The 24,107-nt window shown below is 46.5% G+C and overlaps 3 protein-coding genes across 10 annotated transcripts; 1 reads left to right on the plus strand and 2 right to left on the minus strand.

The window, feature by feature from the left end:
- The first annotated feature begins 2 nt into the window (after positions 1-2).
- On the plus strand, positions 3-10,703 carry CIB3 (calcium and integrin binding family member 3). Of its 2 annotated transcripts, none has more exons than XM_046904723.1 (8): positions 3-165; positions 286-407; positions 546-682; positions 991-1,025; positions 2,310-2,421; positions 2,782-2,929; positions 3,882-4,077; positions 9,862-10,703. In XM_046904723.1, exons 3-8 carry the CDS (start codon positions 632-634, stop codon positions 9,884-9,886), a joined length of 567 nt encoding a protein of 188 aa, XP_046760679.1. In that variant the 5' UTR covers positions 3-165; positions 286-407; positions 546-631; the 3' UTR covers positions 9,887-10,703. The 2 variants fall into 2 exon arrangements, with proteins under 2 accessions (XP_046760679.1, XP_015155680.1); XM_015300194.4 differs by lacking the exon at positions 9,862-10,703 and adding an exon at positions 4,575-6,225.
- On the minus strand, positions 5,241-13,086 carry RAB8A (RAB8A, member RAS oncogene family). Its single transcript, NM_001397324.1, has 8 exons — positions 12,944-13,086; positions 12,616-12,676; positions 12,359-12,419; positions 11,951-12,028; positions 11,494-11,583; positions 10,429-10,494; positions 10,170-10,220; positions 5,241-9,439 (listed from the first exon to the last, which is right to left on the minus strand). Exons 1-8 carry the CDS (start codon positions 13,065-13,067, stop codon positions 9,347-9,349), a joined length of 624 nt encoding a protein of 207 aa, NP_001384253.1. The 5' UTR covers positions 13,068-13,086; the 3' UTR covers positions 5,241-9,346.
- A 362-nt stretch (positions 13,087-13,448) lies between these two features.
- Positions 13,449-21,594, minus strand: TPM4 (tropomyosin 4). 7 transcript variants are annotated; one of them, XM_040653817.2, is made up of 10 exons: positions 19,071-19,160; positions 18,849-18,974; positions 18,722-18,761; positions 16,333-16,466; positions 15,894-16,011; positions 15,512-15,582; positions 15,204-15,279; positions 14,761-14,823; positions 14,614-14,683; positions 13,449-13,694 (listed from the first exon to the last, which is right to left on the minus strand). In XM_040653817.2, exons 2-10 carry the CDS (start codon positions 18,890-18,892, stop codon positions 13,612-13,614), a joined length of 699 nt encoding a protein of 232 aa, XP_040509751.1. In that variant the 5' UTR covers positions 18,893-18,974; positions 19,071-19,160; the 3' UTR covers positions 13,449-13,611. The 7 variants fall into 7 exon arrangements, with proteins under 7 accessions (XP_040509751.1, XP_015155676.1, XP_015155677.1 ...); XM_015300190.3 differs by lacking the exons at positions 18,722-18,761; positions 19,071-19,160 and adding an exon at positions 21,306-21,594; XM_015300191.4 differs by lacking the exons at positions 18,722-18,761; positions 19,071-19,160 and adding an exon at positions 21,306-21,594 and having other exon boundaries at positions 13,449-14,148.
- Between the last annotated feature and the right edge of the window lie 2,513 nt (positions 21,595-24,107).

The raw sequence follows: 24,107 nt of genomic DNA on the forward strand, positions 1-24,107 counted from the left end.
CCGTTGCCATGGCAGCGTCGCTCCCGGTCCGGGCGCTGAGGTAAAAACCGTTACAACTCCAAATCGCCCGGCCCCAACCCGCACCTCGACCCCAACCCCAACCCGCCGTGTCCCACTCCGAGCAGACCGAGTCTGAATCACTGCCGCTTGTTTTAAGGCGCCGGGGTGAGTGAAGGTGGGCGGCTGCTGCATGCTGCTGTCAGTTCTACCCTCTACCCTTGTGTTTCACATTTAATCCACAGTTCTGTTTTTATGTATAAACAATGCATCCTCTTGTATTTTCAGTGTAAAAGCCATATATGGACCTGCATATATGTACGCTGTCTGTGAAGCCCACCTGCTGCTGCAAAGGCACAGTCGTGTGGCTCAGTGCTGTAACATGAGGCTCTGCGTGCACACAGAGACAGGTGAGTGATGCTGGATAAGAGCCGTGAGTAGCCAGAGTAGAGATTTGATGAAGTGCTGCTATTATGGCTCTTTGCAGCCCGTGGAATAGGGAAGCCGGTTACTTGATCCTCTGCTTTACCTGAACCTCATTGTTGCAGCTTTTAATATCTCAATATCCAGGCCACCTATAAAGGTGACTTTGAGGAAAGAATGATGGGACAAGAGTCAGCGTTCAGAGACAGGAATGGGCAACAAGCAAACCATTTTCACTCCAGAGCAACTGGATGCATATCAGGTACAAAACAAACTAAATGAGTCTTAAGACAGAACACTGAATAATGGTGTTGCTGTTGTTTGTTTTTTTTTCTAACAATCTCTTTAAAAATTACTAAGTAAGAGCGTTGAATTACAGGGAAGATTTTAGTAAGATACTTTAGTAAGGTTCTTATATCAAGAAAGGTTATAAAGTATTCCTAATTGCATACAAAAAGAAAGAGTGTGAATGGTTGGCCACAGTATCATTCAATTTGAGTCACTGTAGTGGAAGAGTCAGGGCCGATGAGTGCTAAAATCTGTCATTACATATGATGTCTTATTTCATAGGACTGCACATTCTTTACAAGGAAAGAAATTCTGAGGTGAGTCTTGTGTGTATGTTCTGTGTGTAAAATACAGAGATTGCTACAAAATAGATTATATAAAAGATGAAGTACATTTAAAAATAATTTTAAAATGCATTTATACAAAATAAGTCATACATTGGAAAATCTGAGCTTCTTTCTTTCTTTCTCTCTTTCTTTCTTTTCTTCTTTCTTTCTTTCTTTCTTTCTTTCTTTTTTTTTTTTTTTTTTTTTTTTTTTTTTTTTTTTTTTAATGTATAAAAGCTATCTATGCAGTCTATCATGAATTGAGCCAGAGTTTTAATTTTCCGTGAAGGTAGCAGTCTCTATGCCATAAATGTAACAAGGCACATTTGAGTGTATATTTTGCTGCTGACATCCATGTTCCCCTCAGTTTGTTTTAGGACAAGTGCTTCGAACATACTGCTGTACCTTGGGACATGTTGCCTGTTTTAAGAAATCGTTAATGATTGCATCAATTTTTTTTTTTCACATTTCCTTCATGTGAATAATTCGCAGTGGTTACTCTGAGGTGCTTTCTTCTCAGAGCCTTCGTGAACTTCATCAAATACTCCATTTACTCTCTGGCCAAAGGATCTGCCAAAGGCAGGTTTGGTATTCTGTTCTTATAGGACTAAGACTTGTCACTTAAAATAACTCTTTGGTTTCTGCACCTCTCAAATGGTCATCAGGCATTCCTTGCTAATTTCTCTAAAGCATGGAGCATGAATAACAACTTTGATATCTATGTATGAACTAAATATTGAATAAAATATGAAAAATTCTGTAGTAACTGAAATTCAGATCTGCCTTTCCTTGCAGTAAAGAGGCCAGAGCCATAAGTGTGTCATGAATATGACATTTATTATTGATAAGAATCCCTTTTAAAATTCTATCCTATTGTTTTGTTGATAACAGCTATGAATGGGATCCTCACACACACAAAGGGATGAAGAAAACAGCAAGCTGGCAAAGTAATAATACATTCAGATGACTATGCATACATTCTGTCTCCTGAACCTGGCTGCTATGGAAAAAAACGAGATACTTGTGGTGAATAAAAACCTGTTAAGTATTTCTGAAAGCACGAGGGCTTTGTATTTATCACCAGTTACACTATGTCACTTTTTTAATGTTGTCTCTTTCACTAACATCTACTACAGAGTATGATAAATGTCATTCAGGGATGGACGCCATCCCTCTGGTAAAGGATGCAGAGTATGAAGAACAGACAAGGCGAACACATTGTTCTCAAAGGTCTAAATAACTTGTTCCCTAAATGAGCCTTCCTTTCTCTTTCAGACTGTTCTACAAATACCGAGATCTGGCCCCACAGCTCGTCCCACTCGACTACACCGATAAACCAAACGTGACACTTCCCTATGAGCTCATTGGCAGCATGCCAGAGCTGAAGGTACAGAGCAAGGAGCACAGCTAGAATCAAGTGACACCGTTCAGTTTAATCTACCATTTTTAATAATTCATCCAGTACTAATTACTAAGGGGATGAAATACAAATAAATTTTGCTTACTAAAGTCAAGCCTTTCTGGAAACTTCTAATGATTTCCTGAAAACACCCTGAAATTGCACAGAGGTTAAAGAAGGCAGCAGCTGTGCCTCATAGATTAGACAAAAACATAATAGCAGAAGAAGGAGTATTTGACTGACAAAAAGGGGTTACAACAAAAATTAATGTGCACCAGTTTTCTTATCTGCACTGAAATAAATGCTGATAAAGATGACCTTCCCTCAGTGCTGTGCTCTGTTTCCCAGGACAATCCGTTCCGCCAGCGGATAGCAGAGGTTTTCTCAGAGAGCGGAGATGGCAATATGACTTTAGATGATTTTTTGGACATGTTTTCTGTGCTGAGTGAGATGGCTCCCAGAGACTTAAAGGCTTATTATGCTTTTAAAATTTATGGTGAGTGACACAGGCAAACAAAAACAAAACAAAAACAAAAATAGTAAAGGTTGAGGAAAAGCTAGAGCTGCGTGCAGGAATGCAAAATAATCCATTTTGTGACTGTAATGGTTTCTAGTTAGCTATGTTTTAATACAGCGTTTCTCTCTGTGTTACACTGGAATGCCCACTCTTTCTCCTAGAAACTGCTGGTCCCTATTATCCTGTTGTCTCTTATTTATTTGGGATTAGGATTTACCAAAAAATTCACAACCTGGAAGTATCTGCAGCTTTCAAGAATTGATAAAGCATTTAAGAAACAGTTCTGTCTGAGAAGCGGCTTTGAAAAGTGTAAGGGAAGGGATTTGGCTGCCCATGAAGCAGAGGGGTTTGGGCTGGGTTTGGCTGTGTGGGAGTTCACTCCTCCAGCAGTGTTCTCCAAGGGCATGTTTATTTTGTTTTCACAGTGCAATTTTTTGTTACTTTCCTCAGGATCAGCCAAAGCCAAACAGTGTAACAGACAAAAACAAAACACCCCACAACCAACTGAAAGAAAACAAAAACCCACAAAACAACTTTAAAAAATAATTAAATAGTACATGAATCAGCAAAGTCTGTAAGTGAACCCCCACCAAAGCTGGACAGCCCATTATCTTCCCTTAACTTCTGCTATTCCGTGCCTCTAGTTCAGTAGTGCTCATTTGCTAGAATGATTTAATGATGGCTTGACTATGATTAACCACTGCACTATTTATGATTGTTACCTTTGGTACGACAGGGAGACGTGAGGCTAAGATTTTTATTTTGTTGTTACATTCTTATACAAATACACAGAACTTCCTTTCTCATTTGAACGTTCTAAAACAAATACATTACTAGCCTGGAAACCAAACCCTTCCTATTACGTCTTGGCAGTCAGCCCTGTGAAGTACTGTTTTTTCTCACTTTGAATTCTTTTTGTTTCTTCTGACAGATTTTAACAATGATGATTACATATGCAAATCAGATTTGGAGAAAACTGTTAACAAATTAACCCGCAACGAACTCACCCCAGAAGAAGTTAGCCTTGCATGTGAGAAGGTGATTTACGAAGCTGATCTGGACAACGATGGAAAGCTTTCTTTGGAAGACTTTCAGCATATGATAATTCGAGCTCCGGATTTCCTCAGGTAATATTTGATTTCAGTTTATAACACCCAACTGTTCTGCTGGAAGCTGTGAAACACACATTTTGGCTGCTCAGCAGTTACAAATCTCTGCTCTTCCCCAGCAGTTTTGGTACATTTGCCCACCACAAATACTGGGAAAACACATGCATGAGAAAGCATGAAGGCTTGTATTTCACTATTGCTTTTTGAACCTCCTGTGTCCTTTTTACACGATTAAAACTCCTAGTAACTGAAAAAGTTAATATTAGCACTCAGGCTCCATTGATAAACATCTGAGATTAGCTCATTCAATGCATAACATAGTCCAAGCATGCTTTCTGATGCATTTCTTACGTAAAAGAGCATTCCAAATCTTGTATTTATTTAATGAAAAATTCTTTGCAAGTGATTTCAAAAATAGTTTCCAACTTAAACTACAGTTCTAGGATTAATTACAATGAATCCCTTTGAATGGAGTGAAGTGATATGTAAGTGATCTTTGCTTCCTTTTTTAACAGCACATTTCACATTCGAATCTGAACATAGCAAAACATAAAGATGAAAGTGCTCCTTCTTGAACAGTTTCTGGAAACGGAATCAGTCAGAGAACTCTCTTATTTACCTCTTTAAAAGGGACGGTTCATCTTTATTGAATTTTCCCCATGGTTTCACAAAAGGTGTGTTTCTGTAAAATTGTCTGTTCCCACCTCCTTCCCTCACTAGAGCAGTGATGTGGAAAAAAGAATATTTTTTAAGTTCAGGTACCACCAGGTAGGAGGCTGTATGAAATTATAGCTTCTTAAACAAAGATCCTATGAAAATACCCTGTATCTGTTAAAAACCCCTCATTGTTACAGACTCATGCTGCATGCAGGAATCTCCATACTGTTCCTACTGAACTACTCCTTTTCCCCCGAGACACAGATAGCCCTAGGTTTAAGAAAACATGATGCTGCATACAGAACTTAGTTTTCCTTAGAAAACACACAGTGAGAACGTGCTCAGCTCAAGTTCTGAGGTCCAGAGAATGCCACCTACTTCAAAAATAGATTCAAAAACATGATGGTGAATCTAAATTGTGTAACCAACTCCTCCGATGTCCTTTAACAATCTTAACAAATGATTCAGTCAATCAGCTGGCTCACGTATTCTCCTAGTGTGTCACAGAAGCCTGATACAGGTTCTAAGATGGATAAAGGGAAGATTTATTCAAAATTTACAAGGAAAACTCAGTTTAAACAACAAAACCAGATCCTATCCCATGTTCTTGGCACTCTTCCCTTTTTTTGGCAATACACTGTTTTCCACAGAAGGATCTGTATGTATTAATGATGAACCGGACTGACAAACTAAATTTTTTAAGTTCTCTTTTCATAAGAAGTTTATTTATGCAGTGCTCAGGGTCCTGTACAGAGTAAAAACATACATACTGTAATAAACAACAGTTCTGTCTTTTATACAAACATCAAAATCAATGAGAAGTGTTTAAGAAAGCAGTGGTAATGTGGGAAAGGAGGCAGCCAGAAGTGGTCCTTCTAAACATAGTTTACAGTTGCTTATTAAAATATTGGGATACGTAAAGTTCCCCTCAGAACGAAGTCATGGGTCCCAACTCAGGCTCAGCTTAGAGCACGATTCCTGCAGAGGCTGGAGAGCAGCCTGCTGCACTTTGATCAGCTACAGAAGACAAAAAACTCCAAGCATCAGTGAAAGAAATGGGTCAAAGAATAAGGCAGCCTGAAATAATCAGACTGCACATTACTATTAATGTTCAATCGAACAGATCTTTATTTCATCTATAAATGAAGACACAAGTTAGTCATCATTCTTTCCCAACCCCTGTGAACTTCCAGCAGAAATGGAGACCATTCTTTCAGCAGTCATTTGTCCATTTCCTCTCCAGCATAACCTCCATCCATTTCATGTTCAAGAAAACAAGAAATCCCAGCAGCTTTTGAGCATGAGCATCAGCCGAACCACCACCACAACAATAAAACCCTTTACAGTTCTCAGTAAGATGATTACTATCCCACACCAAAGGAGACCAAACAATTTCCAGCAGCAGTAATGAGACTTACAATAATCCATAGGATTTATAAATCTGAGGCTGAAAGTCTGATGGTAGCATGAGGCTCTGATGTCATGGAACATGAGATGTGCCTATCAGCACAGGAACTAGACAGACAATGTCAGCACTGAAACAGCACTTCCACCATGCACTGACAAATCAGCTGACAGCTCTACACCCGAAAGGGTGAAATCTATCCAGCATACTGCAACCAGCCTCAAAAATAAGGTCAACCACAGAATTCTATGATCCTCATTAAAGTAAAGGAATTTGAGAACATGCTCAAAAATGGGTTTGTTTCTCTACAAACCAAGTGTTAACTGATTACCTGGCATTTTAGTGGTATTTAGACATAGAAAATGTGTGGCAAGCACATTCTCAGCTTTTCAGATCTACTTACATTTCTGTTTTATAAATTCTGTATCCAATTTCAGATTTGTTCAGCCTTAGTTAACGAAAGCTTACATATAAATGCATTCCTGTATTCAATGACACAGTACCTTTTCTGAACATTGTGTTTTTGTAACATCCATGCTTAAAAAAACACAATTAAATTACGTGATGGAAACATCAACTACATATTGTATTTATTCCATATTTGATGTCAGTATTTGGCAACACGTAGCCAAGCAGACATGCAACTGCAGTGTCTTTAGCCTTTCCCTGTCCTGTATTTGCATTTTAGATTTCACATTGTTTACACTGATTCAATTTCTGCATAGAGTCTGCATACTGTAGGAGTACAGTGATGACTGCAGGTCACAGTAACTGCACAAAACTTCCTGAGATTGGGCAATAACACAGTTGTTCACTGAGCAAAACCAATCAGTTCCAAAAAGGAAATCATGCTGAAAGTTATATTATACTGACACAGGCAACAACCAGCCTAAGTCTGAACAAAGGTGTTCACAGACAGTTAGCTTTTAATGCAAAAGAGTAATGTAAGATTTAGCAAATGGAGGCTGAAAAATGATTTCATTTGTAAGTTAATATGGTATTTATTTCCTATCTCAAGACAAACTATTTAGATGCTGTCGATGGGCAAGACCCACTGTCACGGTGGACAGCCTTGTGACACCAGGGCAGACGAACCACTGATTTTCCCAGTCACCTCCTGAAGTGACTGCAATGTCTGACTACATTAAAGGAGGTGGTTGGATGTGAGACAATCCACATGTACCACTAAGCCAGAAACAAAACACGGAGCAGATCTGCTTTGTGCAGGAGAACAGCATTAGACCATTCCTTAAGCACCTCCCCAGCTCCGCACCAGCAAGTCCCTGAAGCAGTCTTCTATTCTTAAAAAACCCCATTCTTATCTCAGGCTAACAGCATTGCTTGTCCAGTCTACAGCTCTGTAGGAGCTACCTTTTGAAGCACCAGAATGTTCTTCAGTGCCTTCAATGTGATCATATCCTACCTATACATCTGCATGTCATTTACTATGGTGCACTGTCAGCAAGTCCTCACACTATAAAGCCACAAGCAAACAAAACAAACATTACAAGGTTCTGCTTAGAGGAAGGTTTCACATATAAATTTAATAATGAAGAGAGCTCATTTTATTCTGCTGGCTATTAAAAAAAAATTTGGTGGCATTTAAAATGCATTTTTTAAGCTAGTAACTTACACAGCACAATTTCCTTTTTCTTTTAGAAAAGCAGGCAGTATTCCTGTTGAGCTCAGTTGCATGCTGCAGATAAGTTTAAAAATCTCTCAGATTTATAATTAACTCCAGTAACACTTAGGAGTGCTCCTCTGAGGCCAAGGTAGATTACCAGAAAATTGAAGAAAACCAAACTGGTAAGTAAATTCATTAACTTCAAAGTGAGCTTTAATTTTATCCTTAAGTGCAGTTTTAAATGTAAACAAAGCAGCACGTTAACAATTCCAGTGAGTTGCAGGACACAGCTGATATGTTCGTTTGGGTTAAATATACCATAACTCCAATTACTGACAGCAGACTTCTAAGTAGATTGCTCTTACTGGCTCCTTTTATTAATCTAATTAGTCAGGCTTACAGCCTCTCAAATGAGAGCAATTAGTTACCTAGGTGCTTTACTAGGCTGTTACATTTTATACAATGGAATGTAATAGACTGTGTTTATAAGAATAAATATTTCCACTGAGGACTAAACATCCTTTGCATTGATGCATGCTATTAACAGGTTTGCTGCTGCTTGAAGTCTGAAATGATCAATACATGGCAGCAGAGCAAATTTCACCTTTAAAGTCTGTTTTCAGAAAGTGTTCGTATGTGCAACATTTATTTGCATATGTGAGCAAGTGTGCATAAGAACACACGACTGGAAGCAGTGCAATACATTTTCTTGTCACAATTTCTAACTAGCTACTACATCATGACAGATCGGGGGCCATTTTCAACTAGGGAAGGAAATGCTGTTCCCTGGGCTGTTCAGTGTTGGGTACGTGTCCCCGTGAGCTGTCTCTCTAAAAGCAGACTGCAGAACAGCTGCAGCTCTCCTGTTGGATGTGTGGACCATTTAATTAAGTGTGGTCATCTGTAACATGGATAAAGGGATTCCTGGCAGTAAGGAACCATCGCTCTTACAGCACACTTGGCTTCTTCTAAAAAAATAGAGATTCCTTGGAATTTTTTTGGACTCCAGTTCTACTCATGGATTGTCTACAATAACACAGCATTAAGAACAGCAGATCAAAGAATCGCCTCTGTAGTAGCAAAAAGGTGTTATGCAGAAAGCTTCCTTTTACCTTCTGAGAAGGCGCAGCCCGTACTGCCTGCATAAGTGCATTTATTGGTTGTTTTGATGCAACTGCTTTATATGCATCCAGACACAGATATGCGCATGTATCAAGTACATGTACCTGTACTTTATTAACATTGGCATTTCAGTTTCTGATTTTGATTATAACTTAATCTTTCTAATTTGGGTACATTACAGATAGAAACAGTAAGATTGAAGCCTGTCAGCAGAGGTGCTCTTACAGGTCACATTCAATCTGTACTCCCTCTGCTACACAATACGTATGCCCGCCCAGTGGCAATCTGACAAAAATAAACTTGTTTCATCTCCAAAATTGAAGAGTCAGACAATTACTAAAATAAATGATTTCTTATTCAGATGGTCACAGAGTGACAAGGTGTGCTGGAAACGCTAGAGTCCACAGACAGAGAAGTCTCACTCAGAACAGGCACAGTCCAGTTGGGCTGAGCAGGCGCTCAGATTAAGGCTGTGTCCCTCACAGAAGAACACATCGGAAAAAGCTGCTTTTCTTTTGCTGGTCTGGTGTGATTTTGACTCCCTGGTTGCTGCCCTGTGGGCTATTGCCTTCCTGAAGATGCAAAGAATTTCAGTTACTTATTTATACTTAACAGCTTCTACTGCCTCTACTTCATCTATACGTTTTGTTGAATCAAATCTGTAATTATACAAAAAATATTACTAAAAATCAGCAGGAGCTGTCGCTCATTTATTTGACCCTTCATTTGCATCAGCCTCTGTGAAAAGTCAGAGAGCTGCACATCCTCCTTCTGGCTCTGACCAACACGTACAGAGCCCGCTCTCCTTTCCATCAAACCAACGTCAGCAGAGACCACAAAAATTACAGGGTATGTTTGGTTGGTGCTGAATACTTCAGGGTGTCAGTAAAAGTAGAAGCAATCTGATTTTCTTCATGAAATGAAGCCAACAAAGCAGGAAGCAGACCTTCCTATTTTGAGACATACTCAAAACTCATACAATTCACTTTTCCAGACTGCAGGAGCGAGAAATACCGTGAAGCAGCTCAGCTCTACCACTCACGTGGCTTTCTAAAAAACACATAGAAGAATTTTGTTCAGAGAAGATCAACCACTGCAGCTGATTCCTGACATGCAGACACAATGGTTTATATGCCACGGGCAGAGCACAGCTCACTGAACCTAAAAACAAACCTCTATGACCTTCAGTGCATTCCAGTCAGACCACGAGAGACCATTTGCTGTGATGCAGCTCTTGGTGTTAATTCTTACGTTTCTTCCTCTCCGTTTAAATACAACTTAGCCTAAGTAGAAGTCACTTACCAACTTCTTGTCCATTTTTGCTTTGATATCTCTGGCAAGAGTGAAAAATGCCTGTAATAAGGAAAACAGTTGAAGGAATACAGTTAATAAAACACTCTTAACAGCTTTGTTTTATAATAATCTGCCCTCATGACTTTAATAGCCTATGTGAAGTATCAGCAGTTGAGTTTCACATCCAGTCAGGATGGGCAACTGTTCCTACTGCTTATCTGCACACGTTATAGGACAATAACTACAAGAGAAAGGTTGCAGTACTTACATTCTCTATGTTTATATTTGCTTTTGCGCTGGTCTCCATGAATTTAATTCCAAAACTCGCTGCAAGCTGAACAAAAGCAGGTTTTGTGTTAGTTGGGTGGCTGCAGGAATAGCCATAAATGTAATGGACAGCACAGCATCTCCTCCACAAATCAGGAACTGAACTGCATTGCTTCTGGCATCTATTCTTACTGGATTTTGTTCTTCTGTTTCATACTTTGCACACATTTTCATCTGCTCCTTCGTCTTTAAATATATACATATATTTTTAACAGATACCTTGTCAGTTTGTAATGTCTGTGGCACACAGAAGTACATTTTCTACTGTAGAGATTGTTTCTCTACAGATAAAACAATCCTGTCTACCTTTGTCTACCAAAAAGGGCCATTCCTAAATGATTTTCTTTCTTTGGCTAAGAAGAGGATTCAGCCAGTTACTCTGCATCTAACACATCTCAGCCAGATAATCCACCACCATTCTAAACAGACTCATCTTTTTATTGGACTGGGGAAATATTTTGCAACTACAGCTTGGGAAACATTCAATAGCTCCACTCAGAAGTACCACTCAGGAAGCACAGCCACAATACTGAATGCTGCTGTTACGCTCTGACGGTTCTCAGTCAGCACTCCTTAAAGTGGGGACACCGTGGGGGCAGGAGGTGCATTTACTGCATCAAACCTTATACGCAAACCAGGAAATGATAGTAATGACTGCTTCAACAGTGGAAATTTAATGAATAAAAGGTATCTTAATATTCATAAAGAGGACCTCATTGCTCAGCTCACGACAAAGTGGATAAAGATTAAATCCGAGAGGGAGCATCACCACGCCTCAGTTCTCTTAGAAGCACTGCATCACTATTACTTCAGATCAGGTTCTCCTGAGGCTGCAGCACAGACTGCTTCTGCTCAGGCAGCAATTGCGCTTTGCATCAGTGCTGGCAGGAAGGAACTCAGCAGGCTTTACAGACACCAATCACCCCGGGGAGCACCAACCTCTACGTACTGCCTTCACCCTCAGCACCTGGGCGCAGCAGGATGGGGTGCAGTCTGTGACACTCACCTTCTCCCCTTGCTCTCTAGAAACTTGTCTTTTGTCATTTGCGTCACATTTGTTCCCAAGGATCATTTTTTCGACGTCTGGAGAGGCATGCTGAGATAGAAACAGATGAAAGAAAAGACTTCTGCATATGCCTTATAAGTACTGTCAAAAGATGAGGTGTCCAACAAGAACTTAAAATGGATACGTTGGTGCTAAGCACTCTCTTGTACAGCATCTGATCCCAGCACTGCACTGCAGGCACTGAGTGCTGTGTGAGCGCCCCGCGCACCGCCAGCTCTGAGCTCACTTGTGCCAGGGAAACAAAATCAAAAGCTGCATTCCAGCGGTTATTCCTGATTTTCATTTATTTTCTACTTACTCTGAATTTGAAAGAAACATTTCTGCAGTATTTAATTTCTAACTGCTTTTGGAGGGAGAAGCAGCACCTTTAATAGGGAAAGGTAAAGAGGGAAATTACCTCTTCAATGTTCCTGACCCAGTTCCGAATATTTTCAAAAGACTTTTCATTGGTGATGTCATAGACCAACATAATGCCCTAAGGAATAAGGAGACAGATACTTGTTTCTGCTATCATCAGTATAAGGAACAGCTAAAGAGCTGTCTGTAAGACAAAGGAGCGCCTTAAAGCCGATAAAGAAGAGCTGTTTCAGCACAACCCGGAACATCAGCGCGTTTTGCCAGACGCAGCGATGGGTGTGAGCTCACAGTGAGTCACGGCGGCCGTCTGCCCCGGGCCCTCCCAGCACCCAGCACAGCCCCGGCACTCAGCCAAGCTCGGGGCAGCAACGCCTGCAGCACCGCAGCACCGCAGGCCGCGCTGATCCGCCGGGAGCCGAACCACCCGCGCCGCGCCGTGCGCTCCTACCATGGCTCCCCTGTAGTACGCGGTTGTGATGGTGCGGAATCGCTCCTGCCCGGCGGTATCCCTGCAACAGACAGAACGCGGGGCTCGCACAGCTCCCACCTCAGCGCCGTCAGACATTCACAGCACAACTGCAGTTCACGTGCACTAAAACTGCTTTTGTTTTTACGCTGCCGCCGACTGCACACAGAAGTAACGTCACAACGCTGCAGCACCGACAGTCGGCTGTCGGATGTGTGTAACTCACAAACGAGCCTTACCATATCTGCAGCTTGATTCTCTTGCCATCTAGCTCGATAGTTCTAATCTTAAAATCAATGCCTGGAACGAGAAACAACTCAATTACTTTTAATTTCTGCAGAGAACCGAACGAACGGTTCTCCCTCTGGTTTCTCTGGTCCGACTTTGCCGCCTTCTCACGAGGAGCGCAGCGGAGACCGCCCCACGGCCGGGGTTCGGCAGCGCCTCAGCGCCCGCAGGGAGCGCCGCGGGAGCGGCCCCGGACGGAGCGGAGCGGAGCAGAACGAGGCGGCCCGCACCGCACTGCCCGCCACCACCCGGCCCGCAGCACCGCTCGTCCCCGCGCACCGATAGTGGAGATGAAGGTGGCGTTGAAGGCATCCTCGGAGAAGCGGAAGAGCGCGCACGTCTTCCCCACGCCCGAGTCGCCGATGAGCAGCAGCTTGAACAGATAGTCGTACGTCTTCGCCATGTTCCCGGGCGCCGCCCCTGCGGGACCGCCCGCCCCCTGCGCCGCCTCACAGGCCGCACCCGCTGCCCATCACCGCCCGCAGCGCGCTGATTGGCCGAACGGAACGCCGCGTCACCGCCGAGCCCGGAAGGCGGAGCTCCGAGCCGCCGCTCCATTGGACTCCGCTCGCGGCGTAAGCGGCCGCGTGATTGGCCGCGCGCACAGCTGCGCGTACCCGGCGCGACGTCACTTCCTGCCCCGGGCGGAAGGCGCGCGCAGCGGCGCGAGTTTAGTGGAGACCGGAGGGAGGGGCCGGGAAGCGCGAGCAGCGCCACGTGACGTGCCGGGTCGTGACGTCACCCGAGGGGCGGCGCGGCGTAAGGAGCGCAGCGGAGCGGAGCGTCGGGACTGCGAGAAACCGTTTAATGCGCGCGGCGGCCGCGGGGGGAGCGGCGCCGTCCGGGGTACAGAACCGCTCCGAGCTCCACCTGTCGGAGCGCAGGGAGGGGGGCGGTGATGCGCTGAGGGCGGCTGACGTTTTCCGGCCGCGGGGTTCCGCTCGGGGTCATATACAGTTCAGTTCGTTTAGCGTCTGGTCCAGCGTCTGGTGCAGCCCCAGGTTCTCCTCCTTTGCTTGAGCAAGTTTGTCTGGTGAGAAGGGAGAAACAAATGCACTCAAAACGGACAGGAGTGTACTGCTTTAGTCCTTAAATTGAAAACACCCCGTGAGATTCAAGGGAAACACAACCTTTTCTCTCTGCTCTCAGTTAATGAGGCGCTGCCCGGCGCCCCCCGGGCACTGAGCCGTATTTACTTACAGTGCCGTCACTGCTGTATTTTCGGTGGATTATAAGGAAAGAAAGCCCAAAAGCTGAAAGGCAGAGGTATCTGACTTTTATTGAGCGCAGTTCTTACAGAGAAGACTGAAGGGTCGCCTTTAGGACTGCACAGAGCGGCAGGAATTACAGACCAGGAGAGCATAAGAGGTCAGCAAATGGAGCACCCCCAGGAGGTGCAGACTACAGGGAGGTCATATCATTGAGCGCGTGGTCGAGCTCCTCGCTGATTGCTTTGTACTTCAGCTTCTGAGCGTACAGCTCATCTACCGGCAGAGGTGTGGGTCAGCGGGAGGGGCACAGAACAGCCCGGAGGGAAAGGCGGACAGCAGAGGGCAGGAAGGCAGAAGGCAGCACAGCCAAAGCAGTTGGAGGGGAAAACAAAAGAAGAAAACAGATCTGTGAGCAGCAGTGCGAAAGTAGAAACGTGCAGCGCCAGGTCAGACACTTCATTTATGCTTTTTGTTTTTAAATCTCAGTTATTTTTCAGTCATCAGGCTAAATAGCATCACGATTTTGTTACTAATTGAAATAGTTCCTAAGATTCTGTGTTTGTGAGTTGGCCAAAAAAAGTTGATTGTTAACAAGGTTTTGCAAGAGAACCTCTTCCAGAGCAATTCTGCCCCCGGCCGTGAGGCAGCTCTGGCCCTGTGCGGCCCACCCGGTGGATGCTTCTGTCCTTTCCCAGTAAAATACAACACCCATTTGAAAAGGAATGTGTGATTTCATACCTTCCAGATCATCAATGGACTTTTCCAGTTTGGCAACTGTTCTCTCAGCAAACTCAGCACGAGTTTCAGCCTAGGAATATTAAATAGAATAACTGAGTGCTGTTAAAAAACGCCGCCGAAATGCAGCCTGGGGAGGGAAGGACTCACTTCTTTAAGCTTGTCAGAGAGAATCTTGATTTCCTCTTCATACTTATCTTCCTTTTCCGAGTACTGTGGAAACAATACACACTCTTGAGGGGCAATTGCAGCAGTAATTGATGATTATGGAAACACAATCTCTTTACAACTGCTTTCCTTTTTACAACAGCTGCACACACACTTTGCACACTCTTCTCTGAGACATCTCAGACTGATTTGTGTACCTTCACTCTGAACCCGGTGATGTCCAAATCACTTCATGCATCAATTTAGACTTTATTTTCTTGTGCAGCACAAAACAGCTGAATGTGCAAAGAGAAGTGGTGCAGCATTATCGAAGGGCTCTTGGAACAGGAAGGCAGGCAACCCCTCTTAATTTCTTTGTATTTCTGTGCATTTTAACTATGGGTTTTGACTCTGTCCCCATTCTGTAGGTTACTGAATGGACCAACCTTTTCAGATTGAGCTTCCAAAGACTTCAGATTGTTTGTGACATTCTTCAACTCCTCTTCAAGGTCACTGCATTTACTACAGGCAAAAAGAAAAAAAAAAAGCAGAGGTCACCACTCTGTTGTGCTTTAATTTTACTTTCAAAAAGTCTAAAAATATATGGTTAAAATATTGAGTTTGAAAGTGGGAAGTTGGGCGCATGGGGCACAGAGCCATTCCCAAGCACACTGTGTGCTTCCCTATGCGTAGATTTTTCCCACGGGATGTTTTAACCTTCACTGTACACCTCCAGGTGTGTAAAGCTACTCACACTTCAGACACCTCTGCGCGCTCTTCAGCTCTTTCCAGCTCCCCCTCCAAAATCACCAACTTGCGGGCAACCTGAGAGGAGAGCACAGCAGTCACGTTCTGCTCTGCACCCCGCCCTGTGCTTTCCTTCCGAGCTGACCCCGCAGTGGAACGTTTGTGCACAAATGTGACACACTTTTTCCCAAAGTCAGACTTTGCAGTTTTCAGAGAATTAAATACCTACAATGCTGCGAAAGTCACAATTAAAACTACCCCTTTTTGGGAGCATTCTAAGGTTGTACCATCACAGTGTGAAAAACATACCTAAAATGATTAAAGAACAACCAAGTTGTTCTTGGTTCTCCCATACATTTTATCAGCTCCCTTATTTACACATTCCTCACCTCTTCGTATTTGCGGTCGGCCTCCTCAGCGATGTGCTTGGCCTCCTTCAGCTGCATTTCCTGAATTTCCATTTTTTCTTCATCTTTCATTGCTCTGTTCTCAATGACTTTCATTCCTCTGCAGAAGCCAAAGCAATCAGGCTGACCGTAGAAACATTTTAGCAATTTTGTATCAAAAGCCCCAAAGTGGAACTCAGTATTTGTAACCAAAAAAGGCCCCATTAGGACCAGCCCTCACATTCCTCCAAGCTGACAGAATTACTCACTCAACTTAGCTATAAAAGAGAAAAAAAGAGGCACCTCAAGTTCAGTCCCTGTAATGCACGTTAGCACACGTAGATGCTGGGATATTCTGTGTATATTTGATTTTATTCTTTACACAAAATGAAAGACAGAACGAAAGAAGAGAGAAAGAAAGGGGAGCCAAAGGGAAGGTTACCTCTCACTCTCATCCGCCGCTTTTTCGGCCTCTTCCAGCTTCTGCAGGGCTGTGGCCAGCCGCTCCTGGGCCCGATCCAGCTCCTCTTCCACCAGCTGGATGCGTCTGTTGAGCGCCGCCACCTCACCTTCCGCCTGCAGACACAGCACCGCAGCTGAGCCCCGCGCTGCCCCACGGCTGCCCCCCTCTGCAGCACAGCGGCTCTGAAACCCTTCTCCTCTCTCCCCGCTTTTTGTTTGTTTAAGCAATGGCATCTCAGGAATGTCAAGGTACACAGCAGCGCTTCCCCCTTCTTTTTTTTGGTGGTACTCCTCATTCCTGGCATAAAACAAAGGACTGAGCCCCGATTAAACGGACAGTTCTACCTGCAGAATTCAAAGTTAAATGTAATGGCTTGTTCCAAAACCTTCGTGTTGGGTTGTAAATTCTTGGTTCCATCACAGACTGTGACGATACCAACCCTGCACAATGAGCAGCAAATGCAGCCCTTCCGCTCAGCGGGGCACGGCGGGCTGCAATGCGAGGAGCTCTTCTTTGTAACAGAAATAGGGCAAAATTAAATATGTTCTGAAAATAAATCCTTTCCTTTGCCACCACTTCCTGTGGTACTTAAGGAATGGTGCAGCAAACCGTTCTGAATGAGGTCTGTATTATTCAGAAAGCCAAGCTGTAGTTAACTGCTCGTTCCAAGATCACTACGTAACAAATGGAGATGCTTTGCCTATGCACAGCGCAAACAAACGAGTGCTCATAAATGCATCGTGTTTATTAGGATACGGCTCCTTTAATCGCTTCATATTTGAAGAGAAAAGCCATACGTTCATAATGGCCAGGATTGCTCAGCTAATCACTGTGTCTGTCTCCCTAACCCTGAGCACGTCGTAACAGTGCCATCCTCCTCACAGAGCACTGCTGGGGGCTGTGGGTCCCACGAGGGCACTCCTCGTTAAGGCTGCGCCGACTCCCGTGGTGCAGCAGCTCCCCGCAGTTACCAACCGCTCCTCAGCCCGAGGAAGCGGTTTCCTTTCGGAAAGACGTTGGGAGGAGCTCAGCAGCCGACCCAGCTGGAAGCCGACGCCCGATTCCGGTCCCGAGCCGCCCGGCCTTTGGTTCGCTCCGTGTTTAACTTACTGGGTTTACACACACGGCATGGCTCACGCAGCACTGGCATCTGGTCTGCAGCACAGCCGCTTCTCGCTCCGGCCGGGCCGCTCTCACTGCCCGCGATCCCAGAGCCGCGCAGCGGACCCGCGGGAGCCGCCCGGCCCCACCTCTGCCGCAGCCCGCGCTCCTTATACGGTAAAACTAACTCGCTGACATGCGATAAAACAGCAGGAAGATGCCGGGCAGGCCGATCGCACACAGACCTAAGTGAAACCAGCTGTCCGGCCCCGGGAGAGCGGCACGCTGCTGGAGAGCTCCCATTTCTCTGGGAAAACCGGGAGGGAAAAGTTATTTTCCAGCAGTTCGGACATTTCCCAGCTGTGCCTGAGCCAGCGGCGCGGCGCCGGGGCGGGACCTCCGCGCCCGTTGTCATGCAGCGCTTTTTCCCAGCGAGCAGCCGCCCCGCCCGCAGCCCGAGCCCGGCGCGGTGCCCGCGGTGGAGAGCGGAGCGCGGCGAGGTGCGGGGCGCACCGGGCGCAGCCAGAGAGAGAGCCAGAGACAGGAAGGAAGGAGCGGGGCAGCCCGGAGAGAGCGACCGAGAGAGGCGAGCGGGCAGCCGGCGGTCTCACTTTCTCCCGCAGGTCCCGTTCCAGGTCCAGCTCCCGCTGCAGGACCTGGGCGCGATCCTCCGCCTCGTCCGCCTGCTGCTGCAGGCATTGGATCTTCCTCTTCACCGCTTCCAGGGAGCTCGGCGCGGCCATGGGCGCGGCGGGCAGGGCGCGCGGTGCTGCACGTGGCGGCGCGCGGCCCCGCGCCTTTCAATGGGCCGATGACGTCACGCGGCGGGAGGTGGGGTGGTGACGTCAGCAGAGGAGCGGCGCGCGGGAGCTCCGGCACAGCCGCACCCCGGGAGCTCCGGCCGCCCGAGGACGCCGAAGGCGCCGCGGCGATCCTCGGCCCGGGGACGGCCGCTCCGTGCCACGTCTGAGCCCGTGCTGGCGCGGGAGGAGCGGAACCGGGCCCGGCAGCTACGGGGCGCGGGGAGCGGAGCGTGGCGGTGCGGTGCGGTGCAGCCCTGCGCCGAGCGGAGCCGTGCGCCAAGCGGGGCCCCGGGAACATCGCCGCAGCGTTCGCTTATAGAGAACGTTTCGCGTCTGCTGAAGAACTCCGTCCCTCCCACGGCCGTCTCTCCCCGCTCAGCCCCTCTGCCCCGTGCAGTGCCGTGTGCCGCTGCGGCAGCGCGGGATGCAGAGCGGGCAGCACAGCGGGCAGCGGACGGACATACCTGAAACGTAGCACTGCTTTCCCATCCCCTGACCGAGGTACTGCAACAAACAACGCTCAGTGATTCACCCCAGCCCCGTACCACACACACACAGCAGAGCCGAGCACAGCCGGCTGCGGGTACATACATCCGTGGCCTTCTTTTCAGCCTGCTCCAGCTTTTCCTGGGCATCTTTCAGAGCCTCGGAGTATTTATCCAGCTCATCTTCAGTTCCTTTCAACTTCTTCTGCAGAGCTACCAGCTCATCCTCGACCTTTCAAGAGAAAAGAAAGGGATTTGGACATGCTGCCACTGAGACGTGGCTAAAACTTCTCCCTGTTAGCTTTCATATAACGGAGCCGCAGCACACCCAGGGCCTGCAGTGTCTGCCTGGCAGCGGATCCCAGGGAGGATGATTAAAACCATGCTGTCCGTACGGCAGCATCCGCTGCCACTGAGCACAGGATGTGGCTCAATACAGAACTTGGCATCGTCCCCTTTACACCTCATTTCTGTTTTGGACTCCACAACATCCTGCAAAGTTCTGCAGCGTATTGTACAGTGTTTTAAAATTACATCCTTGTGCTCATTGTGACAGAACTACTCATGGCCTGTTAGGAAACTCTGATTGTGGTACAGTTGTAAGAAAGGAGGGGCGGCCATTCCTGCTGCAGCTCTGCACATCACAGCCACAACGCGCTGCACTGCCCACTGCTGTGTGCAGGGGGCGTCAGACGGCCCCCAAACACCCCAACCTCCACCATTCCTGTTCCAACCCGGCCAGCAAGGTGCCCTCCGTCCCACACCATATAAATCCATACTGTGCACTACACCGAACTATTTATAACCTGCAGGGAGAACGGTTAATGACAAAGTGCCTCACGCTCCCCAGGAATTTGCATTATCAGGAGCTGCTGCTGATAAGGGTGCGCCTGCAGCCCATCTGCTCCCGCCTTCCATTTGCAATACAAAGCAGTTCAGTCCGTAGAGAAAACTGATTTAACCATTTGACTCTGCTTTCACCTAAATTTAGACTGCCAAAACAGTTCACTCAAAACAGTTTATGTTTCAGTATGTGTATGTTCTTCACTCTAGCATCAAGAACAGCTTTACCAGCATTCCTGGCAGCAAGCTGTTCTTCAACACCATTACACTGCTGTACTTTTATTCAGAGTAACCACAGCGTGAGAGAACTGAACACGCTCCCCTGGATGCTTCAGCAGGGAACAGCAGGCAGGAGAAGTGGTGCTTCCTTCGTGTATGACATTAAAATCCTTACCACGGTGTGTGTGTCTGTATTAAAAATCTAATAAAAGAGGTGAAAAATTGGGGACAATTCAGAAAAGAGAAGAAAGATCAAAGCCTTATTTTCTCTTTGTTGCTTTTTATTGCAGACTACCCTCATACTTAACAGTTCCCGAAGACATGCTGTTCAGTCTGTAGGAAGTCACCTTTGCTAACTACATGCAAAGGAGGGCTGAGCATTCTATCACCACTAACGGCTCTGAGTAACCATCTGCTGGGGCTGTTATGAGTGCAGTAAGGGGATCAGTGTGGCCCAGCAGAACCACATCTGAGCAGCACCTCTCAGGCTATGGAAGAAACAGCGACCGCGTTCACGTGGTGCTGCGTGGAGCCTGGAGCAGCTCTGAGTGCAACAAAGAGATGAGGCGCTTTCTGTGAGCTGGGGTGGAGCGGGAAGGTGGCAGCAGCTGATCCTTTTGGAAACTTTTTTTTTTTTTTGCGGTGCTTCAGCTGCACGGTTGGCCAATTAAAAATGTAATTATATCACCCAAAGATCTCAGATTGGACAGAAGAAACACTTGGCCAAATAATAATGCACATGGCAATCTGGAAGAGGTAGCAGAAAGAAACACATTTAGAGAATATAAAAAGATATGAGCATTTTTTTTTATAAGCTCTGTAACAAATTGGAACGTGGTGAGAAAACATTTAAAGATCATTCTGAAAGTGTTACAGCTCAGAGTTGAGGTAGGCACCCAGAATAAAGAACAATGAAAAACAATAGAATACGCAAATGCTATCTGTATAATTCAATTAAAATTAGCGCTTTCAAATTAAGATATTTCTGATCATTGCTGACAAATCAGTAACACAGCACACCTACTAGCGAGTCGCAGCAGGCACCTCCAAGGGCACTGCAGGACCACAGACAAGTCAGCAGAACTTCATTAATTCACTTCAAGGAGAGGCTCAATTAATGTCAGCCACAGCTGACTTCAGACAGCATTAACTCTGTTCCTACAGGTGTTCAATCTACAGCTTTGATTTTAAGTTTTTAATGTCTTTTCAGTGGAATCACGAGCAAAAGAAAATTAAAGCAATTATGTATGATTTAAGAAAACTGAGACAAAATAGTCTTAAAAATCTGTAGCTAGTGCTAGTTTTGCAAAGACGGAAGAAAAGATTATTAATACCTAGCAGCGGCTGTACGAGTTTAACATCATAAATAGGCAAAAGATTCAAAACAGATTAATGGGAAACTCCAATTCAAATGATGTTTTCTGAATCAGAGTGCAGCATAGTACTTCATTACACCGATTTCCACAACACGTGCACAATCAGTGATTTGATTTCTACTTGCCTGTTTGCATTTGTCCTCAGCTGCCTTCTTATCCGTTTCAGCCTGCTCTGCTCTATCAATTGCATTCTCCTTGTCCAGCTTCAACATCTGCATCTTTTTCTTGATAGCTTCCATTTTTGCTAAAGGATAGGCTGAGTTTGTCACGCAACCAAAAAAGTTCTGAAGAGAAAAGCTTTATGTTTTTGGGGCAGAGAAAGAAGTCGTGCCCAGCCGAGTCACAGGGAAACTGAGCTGAAGTGGCTGTAGGGAGCTTTAAACCTGGAGACCCCTGGACAAAACCCAGATCTGTGGGCCTCTATCTTTCACACGCAGCCTTTGTAAGGAATGAGCTGGAACAGACTCACTAGAGGAATCCTCGCCACTCCATCATCTCCTTATTTGGGTCCTGTTTTCTTAAAGAGAACACTGTTTCCATTTTTAAGCTTCTGACAAAGCAGAAGTGTTGACATCTGAGCATATGCTTGAAGGAAAGCTTGTTAGCACTGCCCAGCATTTGCAGAGCAATGGAGCAGCCCCATGGATGTGGGGCACGGCCTGGCTCCTCCAGGCACAACAGCGAGGAGGATCTTTGTAAAAAGGATCTTTGGATTCCTGCAAAATAAATCCACACATTACAAAACAAAACGAACAAAGCATGGAAGGGCCTTCAGGAGATACCTCAGGGGGTGGGGGGAGCTGACGACGACCAAAGGCCTTTATTAACCTAAGCTTGATACAGAACTGACATGAGGCAAACACCTCACAACACCCACAAGCAAAGCCAGAACCTCACAGGCACCACCAGGCCTGCTCAGCTTGCTTTTTGTGAGGGATTCTCAGCTCTTTCAATTCTAAATAAAAGCAACGCTTTCACTGGTACAAAATGCAAACCCTCCACCTCGCCGCTGCCTCATGAGGGCGGCTTCGCCCCCGACCCAAGATGGCGGCCGGGGAGCGCCGCGGGGGCGGTGTTCAGGGGGCGCCAAGATGGCGGCGGGGAGGGGTGTGTGGGGGGGACTACAGCTCCCAGAGCGCTGTGCGCTCCTCTCCCACCCGCGCAGCGGCGCGGCCCGGGGGCGGTGCTGCTCGTGGCCCGGTGTGCTGAGCCGGCAGGATTGGTGTCGGGAGCCCACGGCAGCGCTGCTCACCGCAGAATCATAGGATGGTTTATGTCAGAAGGGAGCTCAGAGATTTAGTTCCAACCCGTGCCGTGGGCTGGCTGCCCCCAGCTCGTACTGCCGGGGTCCATCCGTGGCCACGGGGCGCCCGCAGCTCTGGGCAGTGCCGGGGCCTCACTGCCCTCTGGGTGTACAATTCCACTTCCCCTTGTCATGTCAGTGCTATCAGACCGTGTACAGTCTCTCCACTTCCAGCCCACAAACTCCCTTACAGCACTGAAGGGAGGTCCCTCTCTGAGCTGGACAAGCCCGACTCCCTCAGCCTCTCTCAGTAAGAAAGGTGCTGTCATGGCACCCCCCGGGCTCAGCCAGGAGGGCAGTGGGCTGCGCAGCCCCAGGCAGCGCTGAGGACACGTGCAGTGTCCAGGCAGCCACCATCGCAGTGTCCCTGTTCTTCGGCCAATCTCTGCTAGCTCTCTTTGGAGCAATGTGTATCTTCAGTAGCTTTTTTTCCACTGCTGCAGCTCACAGGCTGCTGCTCTGCATTCAGTGGGGTTGGCTGTGCTCTGTGCCTCCTTCAGGCTCCACACGGGGCGGGTGTGCTGCAGGCTTTGTTTGTAGTTCCTTTCTGAAGAGACAGGTTTTGGGGTGCAGCTTTGGAAACGAGTTGAGTGGAGGAGAAAGCGGGGGAGGTCGGTGCTCACCCCACCTGACCCAGCACCTCTGGGAACGCGTACCATGGAGGCAGCTGCAAGACCACGCACGCCTTTCCCTGGGTCTGCAGCTGCACGTAGCCTTTGGCAGGCTTCAGGCTGCTTCTGCGACGGCTCTTGCAGCCTCTGCGTAGCTTCCAACTGCTGAGGGTGCAGAGGAGGCTTTCCAGCCAGCCCAGCTGCCCTTCTCCCGCTGCAGGCTCAGATGTGGGGCTGAGCACTCAGAACTGAACACTCAACAAGGCTCTTTTGCTGCTGTGTTTCTACTACAGGAAGAATATTTTTCTGATCAACTCAGTAGCATGACTCAGAGCCATTTTATTAAGGAACATCGAGGAACAAATCATCTCGTACAGTCCTTCAACCAGGTTCATTCCCTTCTTTCCCTCCCTGCGTCACAAACTGGAGAGAAATACCTGAAAAATGCTCCGTGGTCCCTCAGCCTCTGGCTGTCTTTAACTTGTGAAGTGGTGAGCAACCAAGAAAGGAAAAAGCCTTCCCAGCCATGTATTTATTGAGCGGGAGCATGTTCAATAGGCTGAGATCCCTTGTTTATCCCTCTTCTTTCAGCAGGATTGTTTAGGCCTAGCAAGGCTTGGCAAGATCATGTGTAAATAGGAGAGGGTACCAGAAGGAAATGAAGCTGGATGGTTCGACACTGTGCTCATTTCTTTGGCAGCACACTGTGTGGGAAGCATGTCACAACAGGCATTGTAACAGACAGGGGTGGCCCTTTTGGTCCTGTGGACTGAAGTCAATTTTTTCAGTACTCTCAGTCCCTACTCTGATTTTTTTTTTTTTCCAGAATTTACTTGGAATGAACACCATGACCCATTTGCCCATGTGGAAGGAGCAGACACTTTATATCCCCAGTCTCTCCCCCAAAATCCTGCTCCATCTGAAACTACTGGGCATTGTATATCACCTTCCTCTCTTGCACATCCAGTAAGTTCCAACTCCTCTTCATATGTACACGTGTCAAGACTAGAAGT

This window comes from Gallus gallus, chromosome 28, assembly GCF_016699485.2.
Source record: "Gallus gallus isolate bGalGal1 chromosome 28, bGalGal1.mat.broiler.GRCg7b, whole genome shotgun sequence".
NCBI classification, from domain to species: domain Eukaryota; kingdom Metazoa; phylum Chordata; class Aves; order Galliformes; family Phasianidae; genus Gallus; species Gallus gallus.